Here is a 21,933-nt window from a genome sequence, read left to right on the forward strand (position 1 = left end):
GATGACTAATAATAAAAAGGGGAAAGAGGTGGTCACCGTTTGGAACAGAGGAAGAAGAGTTGGTGGAGAGAGAAGCAACGGCTTTAGGACGACCGTCATGTGTGTCAAGGCTAACATTCAAACTGCCTGTTGTTCCCAGTCCTGTCCTTATGTCCACTCCGCTCTTCGACAGATCCGCCTCCACCGCCACTCCTTCGGTCCCTGGCAACTTCGGCACTATATTACCTGAGACACAAACCCAATCTTACCCATCCTGACAACAATCTCAATACTTCGATCGCATCATCTGTCCCTTTTGGATCGATCCATCAAGAGTGTTATCTCGCAGAAACCGGGCAAGATATTTGTCAAAAAGTGTGGTTTGGATCAGACATATCAAGAAAAGTAACAAAGAGTTCACACACAGTGTCATCACAACGGCATGATTTTTCCATGGTGTGTAACAGTTGAGGTGTACAAATGGAACCAGAAACATCGTTTCACATCACACTGGTCCATCCAGAAGTGTATATATATATGCAACTAAATCAGAGCTCGATTTTCAAATCAGTACCTATGCCACTGAAGAAGATGCCGAGATCCATTCCCTGATACACTGTGGGAATCACTACTGAATAAGGGCATGCAGGGGAAAACCCGACCTTTTTGTTACCAGAACTTTTTATTGCTCTGCTCAGTCGGTTTACACAACGCTTGAATTGCTTATGGCACGCGATATACGTCATACCTGCGAAAAGGGATATGGTTACAAAGTGATGTCAATACTATGTAGCAAAGCTTCTCATAATGAGTTATCAATAAACTTGTTTCAGTGAGAAGATTCATCATCGAGGCCATAGATTAAGAACCGTGGTACTAAACAATGTATATGTAAACAATAAAGTCATGCACACTGACATTGCGAGCAGAATGTAAAAATGATTAAACATATACTTTCGGAAAACCCATACAAACAAAGAATCGAGAAAAAAAAAGGACCGAAACTATCAAATTCACTTGAATATTCCGAGTCTAGTTACCAAGAAATTTTTTTTTCTAGGAGCTTCATTTTGGTAAGGAAAAACATGGTTGTCATGGTTATGGGAATAAAATCACGGGTGAGCTTCTAGTCACACGGCTCGTGAATTAAGGGATGGTAACATTGTTGGAACCAGATCTTGTATATAAATGTTAGAACTAAGGAAAAAAACATAATCAAAACATGGTTTTGGATGGCATATTGTTTTTCAGACCATCAAAGTGTTAGGTAATGTCTACCAGGCCACAAAGGCCGAACGATGTATCATTCTCCTCCCCTATAACCACGACACCCGGTTAGCTTCCAAATAATAGCATCGAAATTACGTGCTAAATTCATTTAACATTTCCATACTCACCAAAATTTGCAAAACACATATTCACAGCTGAAAAATTTGCAAAAATGGCAAGATCAGATTTACCTTTTACAGTTACACAGTTATCATGAACCATGCAGCAAGAGTCAAGATCATCGCAGGGTGCTTCTCCAGGACATCCAAAGTATCCAATCCCGCAATACTTCCCATACCGAATGGCGAAATCTAAAGATCCAGATAATAGATATGTTCATAGAGAAACCCGCAAAGTGATTCCCGAAATCTAAAGACAGTCGAAAGCAATCTTACTGTTGCAATTCGTTGCAATGCAGGTTCTGCTGCAGTCCTGTAATTTGATCCGACCAATCAGACCAGTGACAAGAAAAATCAGTGTCCGAACTATCCAAAAGAGGAAAAATGACAAGAAACAAACCACCTAGATAAATTCGGGGACGAACTATGCGAGCGAACACATAGAATCGTAGATTTCCAGAAGCGGCCTCACAATCGAATAGGTTAAGATCCGATTTCTTCGACTAATCATTCCAATTTCTAGTATAGACCCAATTAATTCACCCGCAATATGCTTCTCTCCATAGTTTTACACCTTGATCTCTAACAAACAGATTGAATTTTTCTACATGATCTTGGAACCGCAGATTCCCGGCCATTTTCCCGGGAAACAAACAAGGGAATCAGAACGACAGAAGCAGCTAAACAGAAGAAATCGGTACCTCGCTGAGAACGACATGGGAGAGGAGGAAGAAGACGGCGAAAGCCGCCACGAAACGCGAGAAATCGCCGTTCATCGGATGGAATCTCACAAAGCAGAGGCGTCTCGGTGCTCGTCGTCGTTACGATTTTGAAATTACGAGAGAGGGGCTTATGAAGGAGTCTCATTGGCCGTTCGTCCTTCTTTGTCGCATTTCCCTTGCGTCCTCCATTTAGCCGCCGCCTATACCGCGAATTTCATTAAATTGTTGAGATTTTGGTATTTCGCCATTGAACTGAATTCAATATGTACGTTTCAAATTATTTACAGAACTGTTTACATCAATTTGATCCACAAATATATAGCAGTGCCAGTTTTTTTCAGTTTCTTTCATATTTTCATTTGTCTGATTTGCATCTCTTTCATTAGTTGTCCTTTTTCTTTTCTTTTTCAAAATTTGCATTATCCGATTGATAAGCTGAACGAGGTTTGGTAAACAAAATCGGTTGTTGGATATCTGATTTCGATCCGATTATATACCGAATGAGCAAATCCGTATCGTGAATATCGGTCACCGCACTCGCTAGAATTAAGGTTACGGTTTGGTTTGATCGATTCGATGCCGCATCTCAGCTTCCGACAACTTGCCTCCATTGCTCGCCCTCCTCGGGATATGTCTCTTTGTCATCGCCTCTCTCTTTTCTTGCCTCGTCCCTCGTCTCGCCTCTCTCTCTCTTCTCATCCGCTCCTCACCTTACGTCTTTCTCTTTCTCTTTTTCCTTGATCTCGCCCTCGGCTCACTGACTCAGCCTCCGAGCATTTGGGTGATATGGGTTCCGAATTCCGAAACCCCAGAGCCTCGACTTTAGAATCGAATATCCCAAAACGTCGGGAATCCGACCCATGTCTCACCCTAGGTTATAGATGATATTTGATTACAAAAAAAATCCAAAAAAATCCAATCGCATTTCAACTTTGATATGTCCGGTACGATTTCCATCTCTTACAGTTACAAACTTACAATTTCCTTGTAAAAGAACGTCGGATGCCATTCTATGTTCAAGGCCAGTTCTTCTTCAGACATGGAAGCAAATACCGACACTGCACTCTACTCTACATACTTCTTAGGGAAATTTTTCTTATTGGGGACAAATCTTTATCAAGAGTTTAAACCAAGAAAGGATTCTCATCTCTCCAAAAACTCTGTTCTTATGGGAAAGAAGACAGAACAATGAAAATTGATAGCTGTGATCAAAATCACAAGTAAATTGAAACAGAAGGGCTTACACAGATTGAAATTTGAATCCGGCTGAGGGATTTGTCTGTCTTTGACTTCAAGGGTAATATCCGGTGAAGGTGAATCCCCTGCCTACGATTTCACCTGCGCAAAACCAAGCAAAGCATTCAAGCCCGAACAAAGCAGCAATCCCTGCATCTTCCACCTTCAGGTCCCCTCTGTTCTTCCATAAGTTCTTCACCTGGTCTAGTTCCTTCCACAACGATTCATATCGCCCGGGAATGCTGCAAATGAGATGAACAAAAAATATGCGGTGAAACCCAGATCGCAAAACCCAAAAAGCCGAAAACTTGGACCAACTGTACAAATCGAATTCTAGGGAACAAGAAGGACAACATATGATGTGAATAGTGTATATAGGAAACAGATCAACTGTGCTACTAACAGTGGCAAAGTCCTCATCTTGATTGAAATTCATAAGTTGCCAAATGAACTACCCGAAGAGTTAATCTTCATAGAAATCGAGGTTTACTACCTTAATGTTGTTCTGGACCTAGGACAAGGACTGAACACGAAGAACATCTCAAATCAGATGTAACATAAACATGGCAGATATGAAACCAGTAAACAACAGAAGAAAAACTAGACCTACTGCTCTAAATAATCCTATCTTTAATTCCGTGAAAGTTTATATGCAAAGGCTTAACAATCTGTGGGGAATGTAGTTCAACTTTCCAGTTCTATCCCTTGAACTGAAATTGCACAAAATAAATTGTACGGGCAGAAATATCTTGATTATCTGAATCCTAGAACATAGTTGCATAAACCTTAATCAAGACCCAAATAAAATTTTCACAGTAAGAGAGGCAGAGATATAAAAACCTAGCAAGACGGGTGTAAAACAATTGCTTAGACAACTCGTTGCATTTCTCCACGGAGGCCGGCTCCTGAATGTATTGCTTGTTCTGCTCTATCAGCTGCTTATAGTATGAAGTCCCATGCTTAGCCACAAATTTGGAAGCCTGGCATGCCTTTGATTGAATTTGTACCAACTTGGATGCCATGTCGAGAACCAAATCCCTGAACTATATACATATGTATCAATCAGCAACCCACTTCAACTTCATCAGATTCAGTGTTATGAATCTATGAACAAATCGTGATGGTAATAGAACAGAAGTTCATGAAATCCAGACAACGAGATTCAAAAAGGATTTTTGTCGTATAACTCTATGATAACAATAACATTCGAAACCAATGACTGGCTTTGCAGAAACAACTACGGTTTGCAACGAAATGCAATTTGAGATCCATTTCATGCTTCACACACGAATTCAACAACTCAATTAGAACACAAAATCACCAGGTTCCTCCCAGTTCGCAAAAAAAAAAACCCAAATATTCCCTAACTCGCGTTTACGCTTACCCACCCAGAAGACTAAAACCCTAGCCCCTAAATCACAAATGACAGACCTAAACAAACCCCAAGGGCAGATCAAACACGCAAAACAAACTCCCTCAAAACCCGATTGGGAAAAGGCCAGTCTCATACACGGAGAATCATCGCAATCCAATAAAATTAACAATGGGAGCCAGATGGAGTTGAGAGAAAACACTAGAGATCAGAGACCGAAATCGAGAACAAGAAATGATCTGAAGTTCAACCTACCTTTTCTCCGGCAGGCTCGTGGCGGAGTCTGGTGCGGAAGAGAAGCTACAGCGGTAGAGCAACGCCGACGCGGAGGACAAAGGAGATGAGTTGGTTGTATTGGGCCACCAGTTATAGCTATTAGCCTCTCTTTTCTCCCTGGGCTTTTCACGGGCAAGCCGAAGAAAAAAAACAATTCCTAAATTAGTGATTAATCTATATATATTAAAAGTTGTGTTTGAAGGCTTCTGGTGAACCCACCTCATCGTTATGTCATCATCCATGTGGCAAGTTTTTTAGTATTTATTGGTTAATTAAAATCTTTAATTAATTTTATAAATCCTATATATTTATCCACATATATTATTTACAAAACTTTTAAATACAATTCTTATTTATATTAAATTAATATTACATTATAATGAATTTATTTTTTTAACAAATAAATACTTTATAATATTTTTTACTAAGATTATATCAACAAAATATACATTAAGATAATTACCAACAAATAATAATTCAAACATTATTAAAATGATGACTAATAATAAAAAGGTTATAAAATCCTATAAAATCTTATTTCTTAAATCTATACATTGTAATAGAAACTCATAAAATGGGTATTTAAAAAGATAAAACTGTAATTATATGATAAATTTTATAAAAATAAATAATAAATGTTAAAAACAAATAGTATTTATTAATTAAAAATATGAAAACAAAAAAGGTTTGATACGTGGTATTTATTAGCTACTGATACTCACATTTATTCTTTTTCCATTTATTATTATTATTATTATCTTATCATGTATTTATTGGTATTTAATAAATAAAAAAAGGAAATAAAAAAATATTAAAACAAAAACGCTTGACTCTATAACTTCATTGTGTTATTTAATAAGTAAAAAATTTTAAAAAATATTAAAACAAAAACGGATAAGAATATAGCGTAATATTTATTAGTCCACTAAAATCACATTTATACTCACATGATGTAACTCTTACTTATAGACTGTTTATTCTTTTTCAAATTTCAATGGAGTATAATTTTAACATAAATAACGTGCAATTTGAGGAAACAATTAAAACAAATAACGTGCCAAAAAAATCCAGTTGGAGAAGTTTGACTGATGAACACTTTCTAACTTTTTAATGCCAGTTGTATGAGGAATTGTTCGTATAAGCCAACTCAGAATTTTTTTACACACTTTTTTTTTCCTTCTTTCGTTGTTATAGGTTAATGACGTTTTTACTATTTGTATTATATAATATTATATAAAAATTTTGGAGATAATGAATATGATATAAAAAATAAAAATATCAATAGTTTATTATAATTAGAAAAAAAATTATCTTTATTTAATAAAAATGAAATTGTCATTGTGATGTTGTTTTGGAATAAATTAAAATTAGAGCAAAATATTTATAACAACATAAAACAAAAAACGTATACGTTATAGTCCACTAATGGCCACTCTTTTATTTTAAAAAAAAAACAACTTAAATGTATTGTCACTATGATGTACCTCCCTAATAACCACTCCTTTTTAAAATCAATTCTAATTATGGTACTATCGTCTTCCCACACTCCTTATTATTTATTTTTACGTTGAAATGTGTTTTTTTATATAACACTACCTTTCGCAATTAGTTCCTTGAAAAACAGCACAAAAAAAAAATCCTTTTACAATTCTTTAAAAAAAAGAGAGAAATATATGTATGGTTTCACCTGAGAAATATGGGGAAACAGTTTAAGATGAATTATATACATCCCTATCCATGTCTCCTTATACATCAGCCGGAGCTCCCAAAATTCAACAAGGTCTACTACATTCGATCCTCTTTGTTTCATCAGTATTACAATATTTTTTGTTTAATGCATGTTAGAATATCATAGAAAGCACTGCATCACACTGAGAGAAGCTGATTATACAACTCTTTCTCTATGCTCGAGGTAATCGATTCTTGTGTCGCTCAACAACTGGTTATTATATCTGTTATCAACTAAATGATGATGTTTGTTAATGCTTAAGGAAGCATGCAAGGAACTGAAGTCAAGCAGGTTGTTTCTTAAGTTTCTAGAAGCAGTCCTCAAGACCGAAAACTGAATGAACGTCAGGACAGTTCGTGGAGGGACAAAAAGCCCTCAAGCTCTGTGATGTCAAAGGAACGGTCGGGAAGACAATACTGCTTCACTTCGTCGTCTAAGAGATTTCTCGATCGGAAAGGATATAGGGTCTCGGATAGCAGCACGCGCCGTATCATGAACCAGGGAACAAATAAGAACAGAACCGAGCAAGAGAGGGGTTGTTGAGACTGAAAACTCTTCTAGCGTGTCGGAAACCGGAGAGGACATTCGTGGGGGAGATGAGGTTTATCGTGAGGGATGGTAATGGAGAGAGCTTGGGAGGTGGCAACGTACGTATTTCCGTGGGGGAGTGAAGGAAGATGATAAAAAATCCCTGAAGATATTCGTGATCGTCACAATTTTCTGGGATGTTGGATGTTGTTTGCAGAGAGTTTCCAAGTTCTTCTTTCCAAAAAAAGACATGACGTAGGGGGATTCTTTGTTCTGCAGGAATCTTTCTTTAGAATTTTTTTCAGGTATCCTTTAGATGAAAGAAAAAAAGTACGGTCCTTGGTGATGTAAAAAGACTGTAATTTATACACATACATATGTATGTGAAAGTATGTGTAATTTTTGTGAAGAACACTTCTACTCATCTTAATTTGAATTTGGTTAAGTGAATAATTGAACATATCTGAATCTTTTTATCGAAACAAAATCAAAATTAAACCGAATTGAATAAAACTAACCGAAAATTACTTTAAAAACAAGGTTTTTATCAATAAAAATTTAAATCGAACCAAAATGAGCTAAACCGAATGTGGTTATAATTTCTCTAAAAGAAAATAATCGAAATTGAAGGGCATTATATCCGAACAAATCGAACCGATCTATTATTTGATTCGTATCCGAACCAAACAATCGAAAATCTGCAATTTACGGATCTGATACGGATATTGATTTCAAGATATTCGTCGGTTATGGATCCGATACGGATATTAAAATAGAATTATCCGACATATCCGATACGATTCGTATTTTTTTAGTAATATTAATAATATTTGATTAATTTGGTAATTATTTTATATATTGGGAGAAACTTTGTAAAAAACAAAAATATGTTTGGGTTATATGTCTATGACTATGTATAAGAATATATATATATATATATATATATATAAGTATATGTATATAGTATATACTCTCGGATATGTATTTCAAAATATGTATTTGAAAAAATTATATATGTTTATGCGTATGAATATAATATATATATATATATGTGTGTGTGTAAATATGTGTGTGTATTATATATATATATATATATATATGTATGTATTTATATATATGGATGTATGCATTTTGAATCTTGTGATTAAGGGGTGGATATTGGAAAATGATAATGTTAAAAATCAACTTTATTATAAAAAAATGTTTCTTATAATTAAAAATATTAACTATGATGGCTAAAATGATAATATTTTGAGAAAATTGTGTTTCTAAATTAAATTTCAAAAACTACAAAACAAAGATTTTACTTGAAAGTTTTTTCACTTATAGAGTTTGGTGACCCCAAAAAACCTATGATGAGGATTTGAATGAAACAGATTGGACAGTCCAGATCGGTAGAATAATCAAAGTTGTTGTTTGTTCGCTGAAGGCATGGTCTAATACAAGGGATTTTTATTCATTTCTGGATACCTAAAGATAAAATAGAGAGGGTCTTGCGTAGAAATTTATAAGTTTCTTCGTTCAGTTATAGAGATTCCAATAGATTTCTTTTATTTCTTTACATGCCGGTAGATATGCTTTCAAAATTCTAAATTTTGGATGGAACACTTGCCTTAAATAGAATCTGGGTTTCGAATTCTCAATTATTGTCAAATTCTTCCTTGATGTTGATTGATGAGTAGTGTACGAATGCTAATTGATTGTTTACATATGCTGTAAACATTTTGCGTTTTTAATTTTAAAGAAATTATGATGTTCAGTGGAGTAAAAAACTTTAATACATACAAAAGAAACGATCATTGTGAAGAGTAAATAAATAAATTAATTTTAACGATACTAAGATGTTAGAAGTTAGAACATATACCACATTGATTATTTCTTATTTTTCTAATAATATTATTTGATGTATAAAAATTTATATATCCAAATCAAACCGTAATAATTTAGTCTGTAGAAATCCTCTATTTCAAGTGATATTTTAATGAGATTGTTACTGTGTGCTTTTCTTAACATTTACATTAGATAAAATTTATTAAGTTTAAAAAACATTAAAACAAAAAACGACACTCTAAAATGTAGTATTTATTAGCCACTAATAATTATATTTATTATTTGTTGAATATGTATTATTTTCTTATCATGCTTTTGCTCATTGGTATTTACTATTTAGTAAGTAAAATAATAAAAACAAATATTAAAACAAAAAACTGATAAATATTAGCCAAAACACGTCTCTCTAGATTTGTTTTAGTCGAACCAAAGGTTCATCAACCCAAAGACCAATATTCATTACTACAACATGTTGTTTGCTCAGGTGGTCACTGTGTACCATATCCATGACATTGCCAATTACAATAAGTGTCGATCATGGTGTCAGTAACTGGGTGGCCCTCCAATGGCGACGAGGAAGAGGTGAATGCTACGTAGTGACAATGTTCGAAAGTACAACAGTCTCTTCCGGTCTGACGGTTAACGATTGATTTTAGGAAATAGAGAATATCCAAAGTGAATAGTCCTACTGATCCATTATAAGGTAAAAAAAAAAGAAAAAAATACTTTGACATTCATCTTTTCTTTTTTACAATTCACGGTTGAGTCAATTTATGGCAAAAACAGAAAAGCATGGAGAGCATATGAACGAGATGATTAATGGTGAGAAAGCAAGAGAAAGTTACCAAGGATGTAAACCAATATTTGATAGATTTCAGGAGGTGTTTGAAAGAATTATCTTCGCCGTAGGTAGAGATTTTTCATCTAGAAAAGAAACATATGTGGATCTCGAATTTCTTTGTCTGAGTTTTTCATAAAACTTACTATTGTTTTGCAAACTGTTCTCAGGTAAACTCAAGGAGAAAAGAACTCAAACCATGGAGGGAAATTGAAAATTTTTATCAAAACTTAGTCTCACATGGCAAGAAAGTAAGAGATCGAGTACAATTTCAAAAATCAACCTCTTGCGTATAAAGAGCGCGCCTTTCAAATCAAAATTTGTCTATGAACACAACGCCAATGAAAAAAGAATGGAGGAATTGAAAAGAAAATCTATCTACATGTCATTTTTATTAAAGAGAGTAATTTTATTCTTCAAAAAAATATGACAAAAACATTAACATCTATTATCAAGGTGAGTTTTCAATTGTGTTTTCTTTTTGCATTTACATGATATTATTTTCGTATATTATATTAGATTGAAAAAATCTCTATTTGACAGGGCTTCTTCTAGGATCCAATGTGAATAAAAATAAAAAATATAAGTGCGGTATTAGTGATTTATATTTTTTTATATCATTTATATAAATTTAACCAATTTGAAGACAAATATTTACTATAATATTTACAAATATTATTTTTATTTATTATATTACTACAATATTTTTTTTATAACATTCCTTAATCGTTTGATCATTTTTTAAATGATAATGATGAAAATTTATTAGTAAGAGTTGGAGACCGATATCAGAATTTGAAGAAGAGTAATTTTCGATTTTTCAGACACGAAGAGACTCTGATTCCTCTTCAAACTCCGTTAATGGCGTGCGGTGGCGGAAGATCCGACGGTGTCTTTGGTGATATCACCACCGAATTCGTACGGTGTGGTCGTTCTCGGTTGCACATTCGATAGGTTGCATGATGGTCATCAGTTATTCCACAAGGTAATGAGTTTTCGCATTGTTTTCTGCTTTAGAGACTTTTTTGAAGTTAGACGTAGACGTAGGGATTGTTTATGGGAATGACAAAATGCAGGCAGGAGCAAAGCTGGCGAGGGATCAGATTGTTGATGACCCAATGTTGACGAACCAACAAGTAAATGAGTGACATATGATGTTTTGGATTGCATGTAAAGGTGGTAATATGCATTATATATAAACGGCGTTCAAAGAACGACATAAAATATTTTTATTAGAATTGCTTCAAGTAATTTTAATTCATATATTTGATTTACGTATTAAATTTTAGTTCATGTAAATGAAGATCTCTATTTTTTTTAATTTAAATTCCAATCGAATCTAAAATAATCATATATAAATACACATATTTCGATAAATAAATACCCTCAAATTTAAAAACCACTAACAAATAAGGAGAATAATTCAACCTCACATTTATCCCTTCCTCAAAATTATCCTAATTAGCATATATTAGTCGTGTATCTGTTGGTTCACAATTATAACCATTAAGTTGTAATTAACATAAAAAACTTTCGGTCATGACATTCAAAATCAATTTATATTTACTGACTATTATTTCATATTTTTATTATTTTGGAATATCTATTCTATATAACAATTTTTTTTATCATTAACTCATCCTAAAAAATAATACAATAAAAAAAATTAGAATTATCAAGAAAAATAGAAAAGTTTAGTTGAGTTTAGTCAGATTGGTCATACCGAATTTGTAGCGGTTTGCGTGGAGTGGTGGTGATTGTGATCGTAGTGACAACGCAAGGTTAGATATGGGAGCGGAGATCAACTTCTATGCTTTCTATGTGGTCAGAACTCTATCTCTATAATTTTAGAATTTGTATTCATATTAGAATTTTGGGATTGTATTATAGATTGTTAGACAATTAATAAATGAAAAATTAGACATTAAGTGATAAATTCTTTTAAAAATATATATAATTATTTTTAATAAAATATAATATTATATATTTTTGTTTGAACTTTTTATTTTTATTTTTAATAACTAATTTAAAAACAAATTAATTTGATGTAATAAAACTTATACATAATCAATTTTATCATTTATTTTATTTTAAAAAATTATATCTATATATTTTTATTTATGTATATTTTTTTGTGTTTTAATATTTATTGAAAACCTCTCCATAATAGATTGGATGAATAGATAAATTTATTTAATAAAATATATTTAAATTGTTTAATGTGAAATATTATTGATATTATAATGTGAGTATATATAATTAAAAAATATTAAAAAGTCATAACTAAGTATATATTTCACCGTAAAAAATATATAAAATTAATTGACAAATCGTATTCAAAGCATATATAAAAATAATTTTATAATATAATAATACAATAATATATATATTCTTTTATTTTATATATATATATATATATATATATATGATTTTTGTTATATTGTTTTATAACAAAATAACAAATATTTTATATTAACAACAAAAAAGAATAAACCGCGCATCGCGCGGGTCTCATCTAGTTTCGTTAAAAAAATACGTTAAGCAAATTATCAATACGTTTTCTTATAAATAAATACACCTTTTTAAATAATATTTGGTTATAATTTAATACACTTTTTAAAGAATCGAATAAACTGTGTGCAAATTGAACTCATAAATACCAAACCAAATTCCGAATTATCTACCTAATAATCCCTTTCTATATATATATATATATATATATATATATATATCAAATTTCAGTTATTTATATAACAAACCCATTTCATCACATTCACACTAATACCGAACTGAGCCGACCAAATTAATATTTGATTATAATTTCGTTAATTTTCTTGAAATCAAATTAACATGGATTCTAATTTCGTATTTCATACGAAACGTCCCCTTATAAAATCATTACTTAGGATATTTTTACGAAGTGGCCCTTTCAAATGTGTAAAATTTCCTAAAAATATAAAGCCCATATGGCCCATTTGGACACTGTTAAACGACGTCGTTTCCTTGTCCGTAAAGTACTTTCCGAGGAACCCAACCGAACCAACGGCGTGGATGTGTCGCAGTCGCGATGTCTTCTCTGTCTCCGCCTCCGGTTCCGATGGAGCTCCACGCCGTGAACCGGCGGAAGCTCCTCGATTCTCTCCGCCGCCATTTATCTGTCTCCGATCGTCCTCTCCATGGTTTCGTGTTCCTCCAGGTACCTCGGGTTTGCTGTCATTTTCGATCCCTTAATCGATGATCATTACTTGTTTGTTTTCATCGTCGCTTCGGCTGATGATTCCTTCGCGAACTGTTCGATGATAGGGAGGTGAGGAGCAGACTCGGTATTGCACTGATCACATCGAGCTCTTCAGGTACTGATCTGTTGATTATCCGAGAGTGAATGAGATCGTACGGTGATCTGAATCGGTTGGTTGATTCCGACGTGCAGGCAGGAGAGTTATTTTGCTTACTTGTTTGGAGTCAGAGAACCCGAGTTCTACGGAGTTATAGTGAGTTTTCACAGCTCTTTCTCGATTCATAAGCCAGTTGGGGCTCGGATTCTGTGTACCCATTTATTAGTTTTATTTACCCTTTGGGAACATATGATCAAATCATCATCTTTGTTTAATTTGATAGCTTAATATTCCTAAAATATTCTTTTAGGACATTGGAAGCGGGAAGTCTATTCTTTTTGCTCCAAGATTGCCTGCTGATTATGCTGTCTGGTTGGGGGAGATAAAGCGACTTTCATACTTTCAGGTGATTTATCTCTTTTTTTTTTCCTTTTGCCCATCTTGTTAATACGTTCTTTGCTCAAGTTTTTCTGATGATGCATTTTATTTTTGCAGGAAAGGTATATGGTCGACATGGTTTACCATGTGGATGAGATTGATCAAGTTCTTCATGATCAATTTACAGGATCTGGAAAACCATTGTTATATCTCTTGCATGGCCTCAACACCGACAGCAATAACTTTTCAAAACCTGCCAATTTTGAGGTTTCTGCAATCTGCAACATCCTTTCTTCTTCATATGTCCTATAAAATAGCTCAATTCATTGCCGTGACTAGGCCCTGTAGTTTAGTGTTTACTTTGCTTCTTTTTTGTCTCTTTGGTGAAAATTTTTATCTTTTTGAATGTGGCATTGATCTGGGCTTTTGGGATTTCGGGATTCAAATGCTCTGTTTTTATGTCTCATCCTTGTGGGATTTCAGGATTCAAATGCACTTTCATTTTCCGTATATTTTTTGCTCATTTTATATCATAATTTTTGTGTCTTTATGTTTTTGTGTGGTTTACTTCAGGGAATTGAAAAGTTTGAAAGGGATATGACTAGTTTACACCCTATTTTGACTGAATGTCGAGTTATCAAGTCGAACCTGGAGCTTCAACTAATACAGTTTGCAAATGATATAAGTTCTGAAGCTCACGTTGAGGTATTATTCTCTACAATTCCTTGTTTCTGTCAACGCATTTTTTTTCTCAATATGCCAAATTTGGAGTCATAAACCGGTGAATCAAACATACTAATAAGTACAGTTCTATGCTATTATAAACCCTAGATGTTGATCTAACATCCCTATGTTACTTAGGTTTCCCCCCTTGTTATTGTTTTTTGATAACCATGTTTCTCATCCACACCAGGTTATGAGGAACACTAAAGTTGGCATGAAAGAGTATCAATTAGAAAGCATGTTTATGCATCATTCCTACATGTATGGTGGATGTCGGCACTGCTCATACACGTGCATCTGTGCCACTGGGGAAAATGGGTGAGTTTGTGGGTAAAAAATCTGATTATCTCTGCAAAGGCAGGAACTCGTCTTTTTTGTCGAGAAGCATAACTATGATGTCCATGGTGTTAAATTATTTGCAGTGCTGTTCTACATTATGGTCATGCTGCTGCTCCAAATGACAGGGTAGAAAAGGAGCATAAATCCCTCTTTTCATAATTTTCTCTCATTTTCTTTTTCTCCTTCCTGACAATGTTTTATCCTTTGCAGATCTTGGAAGATGGAGATATGGCACTGCTTGATATGGGAGCTGAATATCATTTCTATGGGTCTGATATAACATGTTCATTCCCCGTGAGTCTTGTTTTCCATAGTCAATCGCGTGCTTAAATTGTTCAATGCTGGGTTTTACAACTTTCATTCACAATCTATGATGTTTCATTTCATTTTTCTCTGATACGTGTTAGCAACTAATGAACTTGTTCTTACCTTTTTTAGATTGGTAGATTACGGTATTAATGTCGCCTGAAAGATAATATAAATTCCGAAGAGGTGCCTAATATTTTTGAAATATTATACAGGTGAATGGGAAATTTACAAGCGATCAGAGCCTGATCTACAATGTAAGATCCTTGCAGGATTGGTCTGGTCAAACCTAGAATAAACTAGGATGGATCTGTTCAGTCTATTGAAGCTTTATATCTCATTCCAGTTCTTCTATTATCATATTCTACAGGCTGTACTTGATGCTCACAATTCCGTAGTCTCTGCAATGAAGCCTGGAGTGAACTGGGTAGATATGCACAGGTAAGACTAAATGCTGGTGTTTTCATTTGAAGCTCTGCATATGCTGTTATCGGAGTTGATAACATATACGCTTAACCTTGTATTCTTGGATTATTTTTTTATATTCTTGCCAATTCGATAGATTTTCTTGTAAATAAGAAAAGTGGTTGGATAACTAAAGAAAAAGGAATTAATTACTTCTCATCAGGTCGAACTATCTCATTACGAAGCTGTCACCTTTGCTAACTTAAGCGAGTAAACTCACGTGTTTTCTTCTTCTTTCCAAAATCATTGCAGGTTAGCAGAAAGAGTGATACTCGAGTCCCTGAAGAAAGGCTCCATCCTTGTTGGGTAACTAACTAACTCACTCTCAACTGTCGATGAACAAAACTTATCACTCTTCAACCAAAAAGCTAAGATTATTGCCACCATTCTCTATTTGCAGAGAGGTAGATGAAATGATGGTGGAAAGGTTAGGTGCAGTTTTCATGCCGCATGGACTAGGTCACCTCCTCGGTATCGACACACACGATCCCGGCGGTTATCTCACCGTAAACTCCCTTAACTCTTCTTAACAAAAACCCTTCTTTTTTTTTTTTGGTAAATAACAAACCCTTATTTGGGCATGAATTTCATAATAAACTCCTGGTCTTTGTCTCCTCTTTCAAGGGAGTGGAAAGGCCAAAGGAACCTGGACTGAGGTCTTTACGCACAGCCAGAGAACTCCTAGAAGGAATGGTAATTGTTTTACACACAAGCAAAACCTGATCCGTAAAAAAATTAACATTCTCGGATTCAGACAACAGCTTTGTTCGAAATTGAATCTCATCGTGCAGGTAATAACAGTAGAACCCGGATGCTATTTCATCCATACTCTGTTGTCGGCAGCCATGGATAAGCCGAAAACCTCAAAGTTCTTCAACCGTGAAGCAATCGACAGATTCAGGAACTTTGGAGGTGTCAGGATCGAAAGCGATGTGGTAACGATATATAGAGTTGTTGTTTTCATAACCTTGTTTTATGAGGCGGAATTCTGATGAATCTTTTCGGGATTTTTTTTTTTGCGTCAGATTGTTACGGTCGATGGGTGCAAGAACATGACGAATGTGCCGCGGGAAGTAGGAGAGATCGAAGCTGTGATGGCCGGAGCGCCATGGCCGCTGAAGGATGCAACTCACTAGTTTTTAAAACCATGTCTGATGAAGTGAGCGTAGTTCAGAACTCAAGTGAGCGTAGTCAAAACCATGTCTGATGAAGTGGGGAATTGATATATATATATATATATATAATCTGAATAAAATAATACTTCTCCTCTTGGGAGACTGTTTGGAAGATAATTTTAGTTGACAATCTTTCTAATTTCTATTAAAAAGAATAGCCCATTTCGGAAAATGGGCTTGATTAATAATATATAATTTCATTCTAATATAGTTGTTAAAAATTATTTTTTTAAAAATAAAGGTAGAAATAAATAAATAATGCATCCAAATCAATACAAAAATATAGTTCAGTTTTTTAAAATAAAAAATGATAATAGAAAAATGAAACGAGTCATATTCGAAATGCAAAACGATCACATTCACACCTACAAATATGTGCTTTAAGCAATCAAGAAAAATCATTGAACCGACGAATATTCTTAGTATACCAAATTCGGTTGAGTATTCAGGGGACGAATACCGTAACCGAATTGGTAAAACCCTCCCGGTTTGCACATCGAACCGGCCAGAGGCTGTAAATAAATATCTCACTGAAGGCTTTCAAAGTCCAACGAACATATTTTTGTAGTTTAAATATCTGTCGGCGAAGCGGAACCATTTAACGCGCAAATACACTGCCTGTCTCCTTCCTAAAACCCTAATCTTGATATCCTTCTTTCTCTCTCCTAAAACCCTAAACATCCCCCCCCCACCCCTCACCCCAAAAAAAACGATGGTTCGTGCAAAGAACAACCAGAACGACCAGCTGGGTTCTGATCAGAACCAGAACTCGAAGCTTCGGTTCGAAGATGCTGACGAAGACCAGGTTGCTGAGGAGGTCATGACCTGCTCGAACGTCGACGAAGCCGTCCAGGATGAATCCATGTGCGACGCCGGTGAGGACGCCGATACCGATGATGTCAGTGATGATAAAACCAGCGCCGATTACTACTTCGATTCCTACTCTCATTTCGGTATTTCTCCTTTATTAATCCCACTTTCCCTCTAGGTTTGATGTTTGTCCTAAGTTCAATTTCTCCTCAGCTTGATGTAGTTATCGTTCACATAGTGATGGGAAAGAAAAAGATTTTTTTTTAATTATTGCCTTGGTCGGAGAAATGGTTGCACGTAATATCTTGGTTCTCACCATGTTTGTTTTGCTCTTTGTCAAATGCTGACTCTGTTTCTGTTGATCCATTTTGCAGGTATTCATGAAGTAAGTACTCTGCGCTTGGATGGGAAACCATTTTGTTTTCACTGTTTCCGGCGTTTTGCTATTTTTCTATTGTCATTTGTCACCATCTTTTTTAGCTATTATCAACACTTTTGATCTTGGCAATACGAAGTTTAATGTATCTCATGGAGGATTCTGTATTAGAAGTATCTATTCCGTTTGATGATCGATTCTTGGCTTCTTATAGGAAATGTTAAAGGATGTTGTGAGAACCAAGACCTATCAGAATGTCATTTACCAAAACAAGTTCCTGTTCAAGGACAAAATTGTTCTTGATGTTGGAGCTGGGACCGGAATCCTGTCCCTGTTCTGTGCCAAAGCCGGGGCAAGACATGTTTATGCAGTATGTTTTTTTTCCCCTTTTCACCTTTTAATCTACGTATATTTCTTTTCTATATGAGAAGTGTACCATAATCATGTGTCTTTTGCTTCTGGATAATTTGGGGAAATGTAGTTGACAAGAGTCCTTGACAGGTTGAATGTTCTCAAATGGCTGATATGGCCAAGGAGATTGTTAGAACGAACGGATTCTCTGATGGTAGTATCTCTGTTTTTTTGTCCTTTTCCTTTCTCATTACGGGTGTTTTTGAAGTTGAAAACTTAAACTCTGGAGTAAATTTAACATCTGTTGAATATGTGCAGTCATAACGGTTTTGAAAGGAAAGATCGAGGAGATAGAACTGCCTACTCCTAAAGTGGATGTGATTATCTCAGAATGGATGGGTTACTTTCTGGTGTTTGAAAATATGTTGGATACTGTTTTGTATGCTCGTGATAAATGGCTTGTAAGTTGCTGCTTCCCCCCTCTGTTATCTATGCTTTCATGGAATTTACAAGGTGAAATAAATGTTGAAATGCTCTATCAAATACTTTTTTTTTTGTATCAGGTTGATGGTGGAATTGTTCTTCCAGACAAAGCTTCTCTGCACCTTACAGCTATAGAGGATTCAGAATATAAGGAAGACAAAATAGAGTGTAAGTTCTACTGACCTCTCTTGGTTTTTATAATTGAAATCTCTGTTGAAATTGTGTCTTAATCCACTTGTACTTTTCGGTACTACTACAGTTTGGAACAATGTGTATGGTTTTGACATGAAATGCATCAAGAAAAAGGCTATGATGGAACCTCTTGTTGATACTGTTGACCAAAATCAAATTGTCACTGATTCCAGGCTTCTGAAGGTAAAGTAAAGATACACACACACACACACTCATGCAAAACTAGTTATATACATTCGAGAATATACCTTCCATGATAGATATATTCTATGGTAATGCACATTTTTGTCAACCTTTTTTGTGGATTTTTTTGGTCAGACCATGGATATATCAAAGATGTCTTCTGGAGATGCTTCCTTCACAGCTCCATTTAAGCTCGTTGCACAACGCAATGACTATGTCCATGCACTTGTTGCCTACTTCGACGTTTCATTCACCAATTGTCACAAACTGATGGGCTTCTCAACAGGTTCGAATCAACACTTTCTTGTGGATTTTATGTTCATGTCGAATTTAGAATTGACCCCAATTCTTTTGAAGCCAAAGGAAGAATTTCTCAATAACTAATATGAAATACAATGCAGGGCCAAAATCGAGGGCGACACACTGGAAACAGACAGTGTTGTACCTGGAAGACGTGCTCACCATATGCGAGGGTGAGACCATCACTGGAAGCATGACTGTAACCCCTAACAAGAAGAATCCTCGTGACGTGGACATTAAGCTCAACTATTCTTTGGACGGTCGACACTGTAAGGTGTCAAGGACTCAATTCTACAAAATGCACTGAAGCTAAAAGCTTCATTCATGTCCACAAATCCTCCAACCCTCAATATTTGCCATTTTTCTATGTTTCTTTCTTGGGTTTTGCTGAAAGACATGGCTTTAAACTGAGTTAATGAAAGATTTCCTTTGTGTTTCCTATGTTTCTCTCTTACCATCTTTTGTCTCAACAGATCGTTTTGCAAAGAGAAAATAAATGTAAACAAAACATTCGGATGTTTCCCTTCTCCCACAACTTCTGCCAAAGTAAAAGCTCTATGTATAGACCAGAGTTAAGAAGAGTACAGTGAAACAGCACAAAGGTAAACAAAAAAGGATGTCTCTACAACTCAGACTTGCGTTTCTTGGAAGAAGAAGAAGATCTAAGTTTTCTCCACCATCTTTTTACCCGGTTGGAGACCTTCAAGGCATGCCTCTTCACAGCCTCACCCGTGTTCTTGATTTCCTTGGTGATCTTCTTTTTCCAGCCTTCCTTTTTACTCTCTTTCTCCCTCAAAGCCTTTCCCTACAATCAACCAAACAATCATGTTTCATTCGAAGATCCTTTTTTTTTTCACAGAAAGTTTAACCCGAGAACTCTGAAACAGAAATTTGTATGTACCAAGTTCTTGGGGAAGTTGTCTTCTTCGTCATCGTCGTCATCATCATCCTCATCTTCCAGTCTCTCTGGGTTATTCTTGTATTTCTCAAGGTCTTCTCTTGAGAATACCTTCATACCGGGTGCCCCGGGAATGCCCTGAAAGCACGAAATACCCGTGTAAGAGCGCTAAACCAGATTGTTCCACGAGCATTGAAGCTTTGCTTCGTGGAAACAAACGAACTCAATAGATGGAGGAGGAATCACCTCCATGGATCTCATGATCTTGTCCATTTCAGCTTCTTTTGTTGGTTTTGGTTTAAAAGCTTCTCCAGGAACCCGGTCCTGCATAAAAGATAAGATGAGTATTATTAGTTAAACTGCCTACCTCCTTATTTTGATCACATATTATCAAAATCCATACTAAAGAAAGATATGATTGTTCTGCATAAGCAAGGTTTCAGAGATAAGATATGAGAAATAGGAATATACATACCTTGGGAAGCGGAGGAGGGTTCTTGCTGCAAGCATCAGTGAGGTCTTTACAAAGGTAATTCACCAGAGAATCGAGCTCTGGCTTGGATTTGTATATATATTCTGCAACATCAGTGTCTGTGTAACCAATAACCTGCATCACACAAAATCATTATATCAAGTCCAGCAACTACAGAACAACTGCAAACATGAACTGCATATTGCTGCAGAGGATTTCTCCCACCTGTTGACAAGCATTCTCAATGGTCTTGCACTCAGAATTGCAAAGCCCTTCTGCATCTTGTTCGACCATCTAAAAAATACCCGACAAAACAATACAATATCATCAGAATTTTTGACGTTTTTGTCTAAACATACAGATCCAGCTCACAATCTCTTCTCAAGTATTCTAACGGAAGAGATGGTGTTAACAAGCAACAGGTCCAAAATGGTATTTCCTTAATTGCTTTTATTCGATTCAAAATCCCTAACGAACGCATTCTCCAAACTACCAATTATGTCAAAAAGTATACAGAGAAATCTCTTACCTCAAGCCTATCTCCTTTCTCAACTAAATCAATCTTCAGAATCCAGTCAGCTTCCTCTTTCTTCAAGTTGCAGACATTTTCTGCAATCTCAATGATCTGGTACTCCGAGATCTAACATTTGATTTCCAACAAAACCAATCACAACCCAGAAGAAGCATACGCCAATCATCACATGAGTAAAACCCAGAAACCGAAATCAAGCAAAAAAGATAATTCGAATCACCTTCTTCGGCGAGATCTGTTCTTGCTTCTTCTTCACTTGCTGGAGCAGCTGCAAGGAAAGTTTCTCACAGACCTGACATTTGATGTATGGAACATCCTCCTTTCTCGGTCCTGTCTCTGGTTTCTTCGCGCACTCGGAGACCGGTAAGAATGCCGACGAGGCAAACAGTGCTAAGGACACAGCAGCTAGGACAATCCGATCCATCTCCACCATGGAAGCGCAAAATCTTTCCTCTCTCTCACTACAAAATCTGGGAAAAGTTAGAAACTTTCTTCGATTCTAACACGGGCTGTGTTATATGTATAAGAGGAACATCATGGGTTTTACGAAATTTGTATACTTGCAGGAGTGTTTATGAAGAAAACATCGACGTTAAGCTTTGTTACGTGTTTCCTGCGATCTGATTGGTTGATACAGTGCTGATACGTGGTGGCTCCACATGATCGACCAATAGCGTGTGAGAAAATTATGTGGTTTTATTTTATTTTCTTTGTCGT

The 21,933-nt window shown here is 35.3% G+C and overlaps 5 protein-coding genes across 8 annotated transcripts in view; 2 read left to right on the top strand and 3 right to left on the bottom strand.

Annotated features, from left to right (window-relative positions):
* LOC104814601 (phospholipase A2-beta-like) overlaps window positions 1–2,360 on the bottom strand; it is a 3,681-nt gene extending 1,321 nt beyond the window's left edge. For 2 of the 3 annotated variants that reach the window (XR_771929.2, XR_771928.2), the window contains exons 1-5: window positions 2,069–2,360; window positions 1,644–1,680; window positions 1,440–1,559; window positions 554–727; window positions 37–225 (exon numbers count right to left, since the gene is read on the bottom strand). Coding sequence is in view for 1 of the 3 variants with exons in the window: in XM_010542720.2 (XP_010541022.1) it covers window positions 37–225; window positions 554–727; window positions 1,440–1,559; window positions 1,644–1,680; window positions 2,069–2,143 (595 nt within the window). In the remaining 2 variants the exon portion in view is untranslated. The remainder of the gene's footprint in view (window positions 1–36; window positions 226–553; window positions 728–1,439; window positions 1,560–1,643; window positions 1,681–2,068) is intronic. The other variant, XM_010542720.2, reaches the window with a different exon arrangement.
* An 825-nt stretch (window positions 2,361–3,185) lies between these two features.
* LOC104814602 lies at window positions 3,186–5,082 on the bottom strand. Of its 2 annotated transcripts, none has more exons than XM_010542722.2 (3): window positions 4,953–5,082; window positions 4,166–4,363; window positions 3,186–3,567 (listed from the first exon to the last, which is right to left on the bottom strand). In XM_010542722.2, the coding sequence occupies exons 2-3, from the start codon at window positions 4,345–4,347 to the stop codon at window positions 3,381–3,383; spliced, it is 369 nt and encodes a 122-aa protein (XP_010541024.1). In that variant the 5' UTR covers window positions 4,348–4,363; window positions 4,953–5,082; the 3' UTR covers window positions 3,186–3,380. The 2 variants fall into 2 exon arrangements, with proteins under 2 accessions (XP_010541024.1, XP_010541023.1); XM_010542721.2 differs by having other exon boundaries at window positions 4,166–4,368; window positions 4,953–5,080.
* A 7,883-nt stretch (window positions 5,083–12,965) lies between these two features.
* On the top strand, window positions 12,966–16,751 carry LOC104814603 (xaa-Pro dipeptidase). The gene is made up of 16 exons (XM_010542723.2): window positions 12,966–13,094; window positions 13,202–13,251; window positions 13,329–13,389; window positions 13,544–13,639; window positions 13,729–13,878; window positions 14,185–14,316; window positions 14,525–14,652; window positions 14,757–14,799; window positions 14,884–14,967; window positions 15,195–15,236; window positions 15,350–15,420; window positions 15,697–15,750; window positions 15,845–15,950; window positions 16,069–16,137; window positions 16,236–16,379; window positions 16,470–16,751. Exons 1-16 carry the CDS (start codon window positions 12,966–12,968, stop codon window positions 16,578–16,580), a joined length of 1,470 nt encoding a protein of 489 aa, XP_010541025.1. The 3' UTR covers window positions 16,581–16,751.
* Window positions 16,752–17,230: 479 nt separating this feature from the next.
* LOC104814604 (protein arginine N-methyltransferase 1.1) lies at window positions 17,231–19,753 on the top strand. Its single transcript, XM_010542724.2, has 9 exons — window positions 17,231–17,572; window positions 17,804–17,814; window positions 18,020–18,175; window positions 18,307–18,370; window positions 18,475–18,617; window positions 18,720–18,807; window positions 18,899–19,014; window positions 19,150–19,300; window positions 19,416–19,753. The coding sequence occupies exons 1-9, from the start codon at window positions 17,332–17,334 to the stop codon at window positions 19,619–19,621; spliced, it is 1,176 nt and encodes a 391-aa protein (XP_010541026.1). The 5' UTR covers window positions 17,231–17,331; the 3' UTR covers window positions 19,622–19,753.
* A 77-nt stretch (window positions 19,754–19,830) lies between these two features.
* Window positions 19,831–21,782, bottom strand: LOC104814605. The gene is made up of 7 exons (XM_010542725.2): window positions 21,437–21,782; window positions 21,214–21,324; window positions 20,910–20,978; window positions 20,688–20,819; window positions 20,459–20,536; window positions 20,216–20,350; window positions 19,831–20,119 (listed from the first exon to the last, which is right to left on the bottom strand). Exons 1-7 carry the CDS (start codon window positions 21,647–21,649, stop codon window positions 19,937–19,939), a joined length of 921 nt encoding a protein of 306 aa, XP_010541027.1. The 5' UTR covers window positions 21,650–21,782; the 3' UTR covers window positions 19,831–19,936.
* Window positions 21,783–21,933: the final 151 nt, after the last annotated feature.

This window comes from Tarenaya hassleriana, unplaced genomic scaffold (genome assembly GCF_000463585.1).
Source record: "Tarenaya hassleriana unplaced genomic scaffold, ASM46358v1 Cleome21, whole genome shotgun sequence".
Classification (NCBI taxonomy): Eukaryota; Viridiplantae; Streptophyta; class Magnoliopsida; order Brassicales; family Cleomaceae; genus Tarenaya; species Tarenaya hassleriana.

Bases quoted from the DNA above. Each gene is read 5' to 3' on its own strand.
- LOC104814602 (XM_010542722.2), bottom strand. From the start codon at position 4,347: ATGGCATCCAAGTTGGTACAAATTCAATCAAAGGCATGCCAGGCTTCC. The intron at 3,568-4,165 runs GTTTTTATATCT...TCTCATTTGCAG, and splicing joins TTTTACACCCGTCTTGCTAG to CATTCCCGGGCGATATGAAT.
- LOC104814605 (XM_010542725.2), bottom strand. From the start codon at position 21,649: ATGGTGGAGATGGATCGGATTGTCCTAGCTGCTGTGTCCTTAGCACTG. The intron at 21,325-21,436 runs GTGATTCGAATT...ATCAAATGTTAG, and splicing joins AACAGATCTCGCCGAAGAAG to ATCTCGGAGTACCAGATCAT. The intron at 20,979-21,213 runs GTAAGAGATTTC...GGTATTTTTTAG, and splicing joins AGAAAGGAGATAGGCTTGAG to ATGGTCGAACAAGATGCAGA.
- LOC104814604 (XM_010542724.2), top strand. From the start codon at position 17,332: ATGGTTCGTGCAAAGAACAACCAGAACGACCAGCTGGGTTCTGATCAG. The intron at 18,176-18,306 runs GTATGTTTTTTT...AGTCCTTGACAG, and splicing joins GGGCAAGACATGTTTATGCA to GTTGAATGTTCTCAAATGGC. The intron at 18,618-18,719 runs GTAAGTTGCTGC...TTTTTGTATCAG, and splicing joins ATGCTCGTGATAAATGGCTT to GTTGATGGTGGAATTGTTCT.
- LOC104814603 (XM_010542723.2), top strand. From the start codon at position 12,966: ATGTCTTCTCTGTCTCCGCCTCCGGTTCCGATGGAGCTCCACGCCGTG. The intron at 15,421-15,696 runs GTAAGACTAAAT...AAATCATTGCAG, and splicing joins AACTGGGTAGATATGCACAG to GTTAGCAGAAAGAGTGATAC. The intron at 15,751-15,844 runs GTAACTAACTAA...CTCTATTTGCAG, and splicing joins AAAGGCTCCATCCTTGTTGG to AGAGGTAGATGAAATGATGG.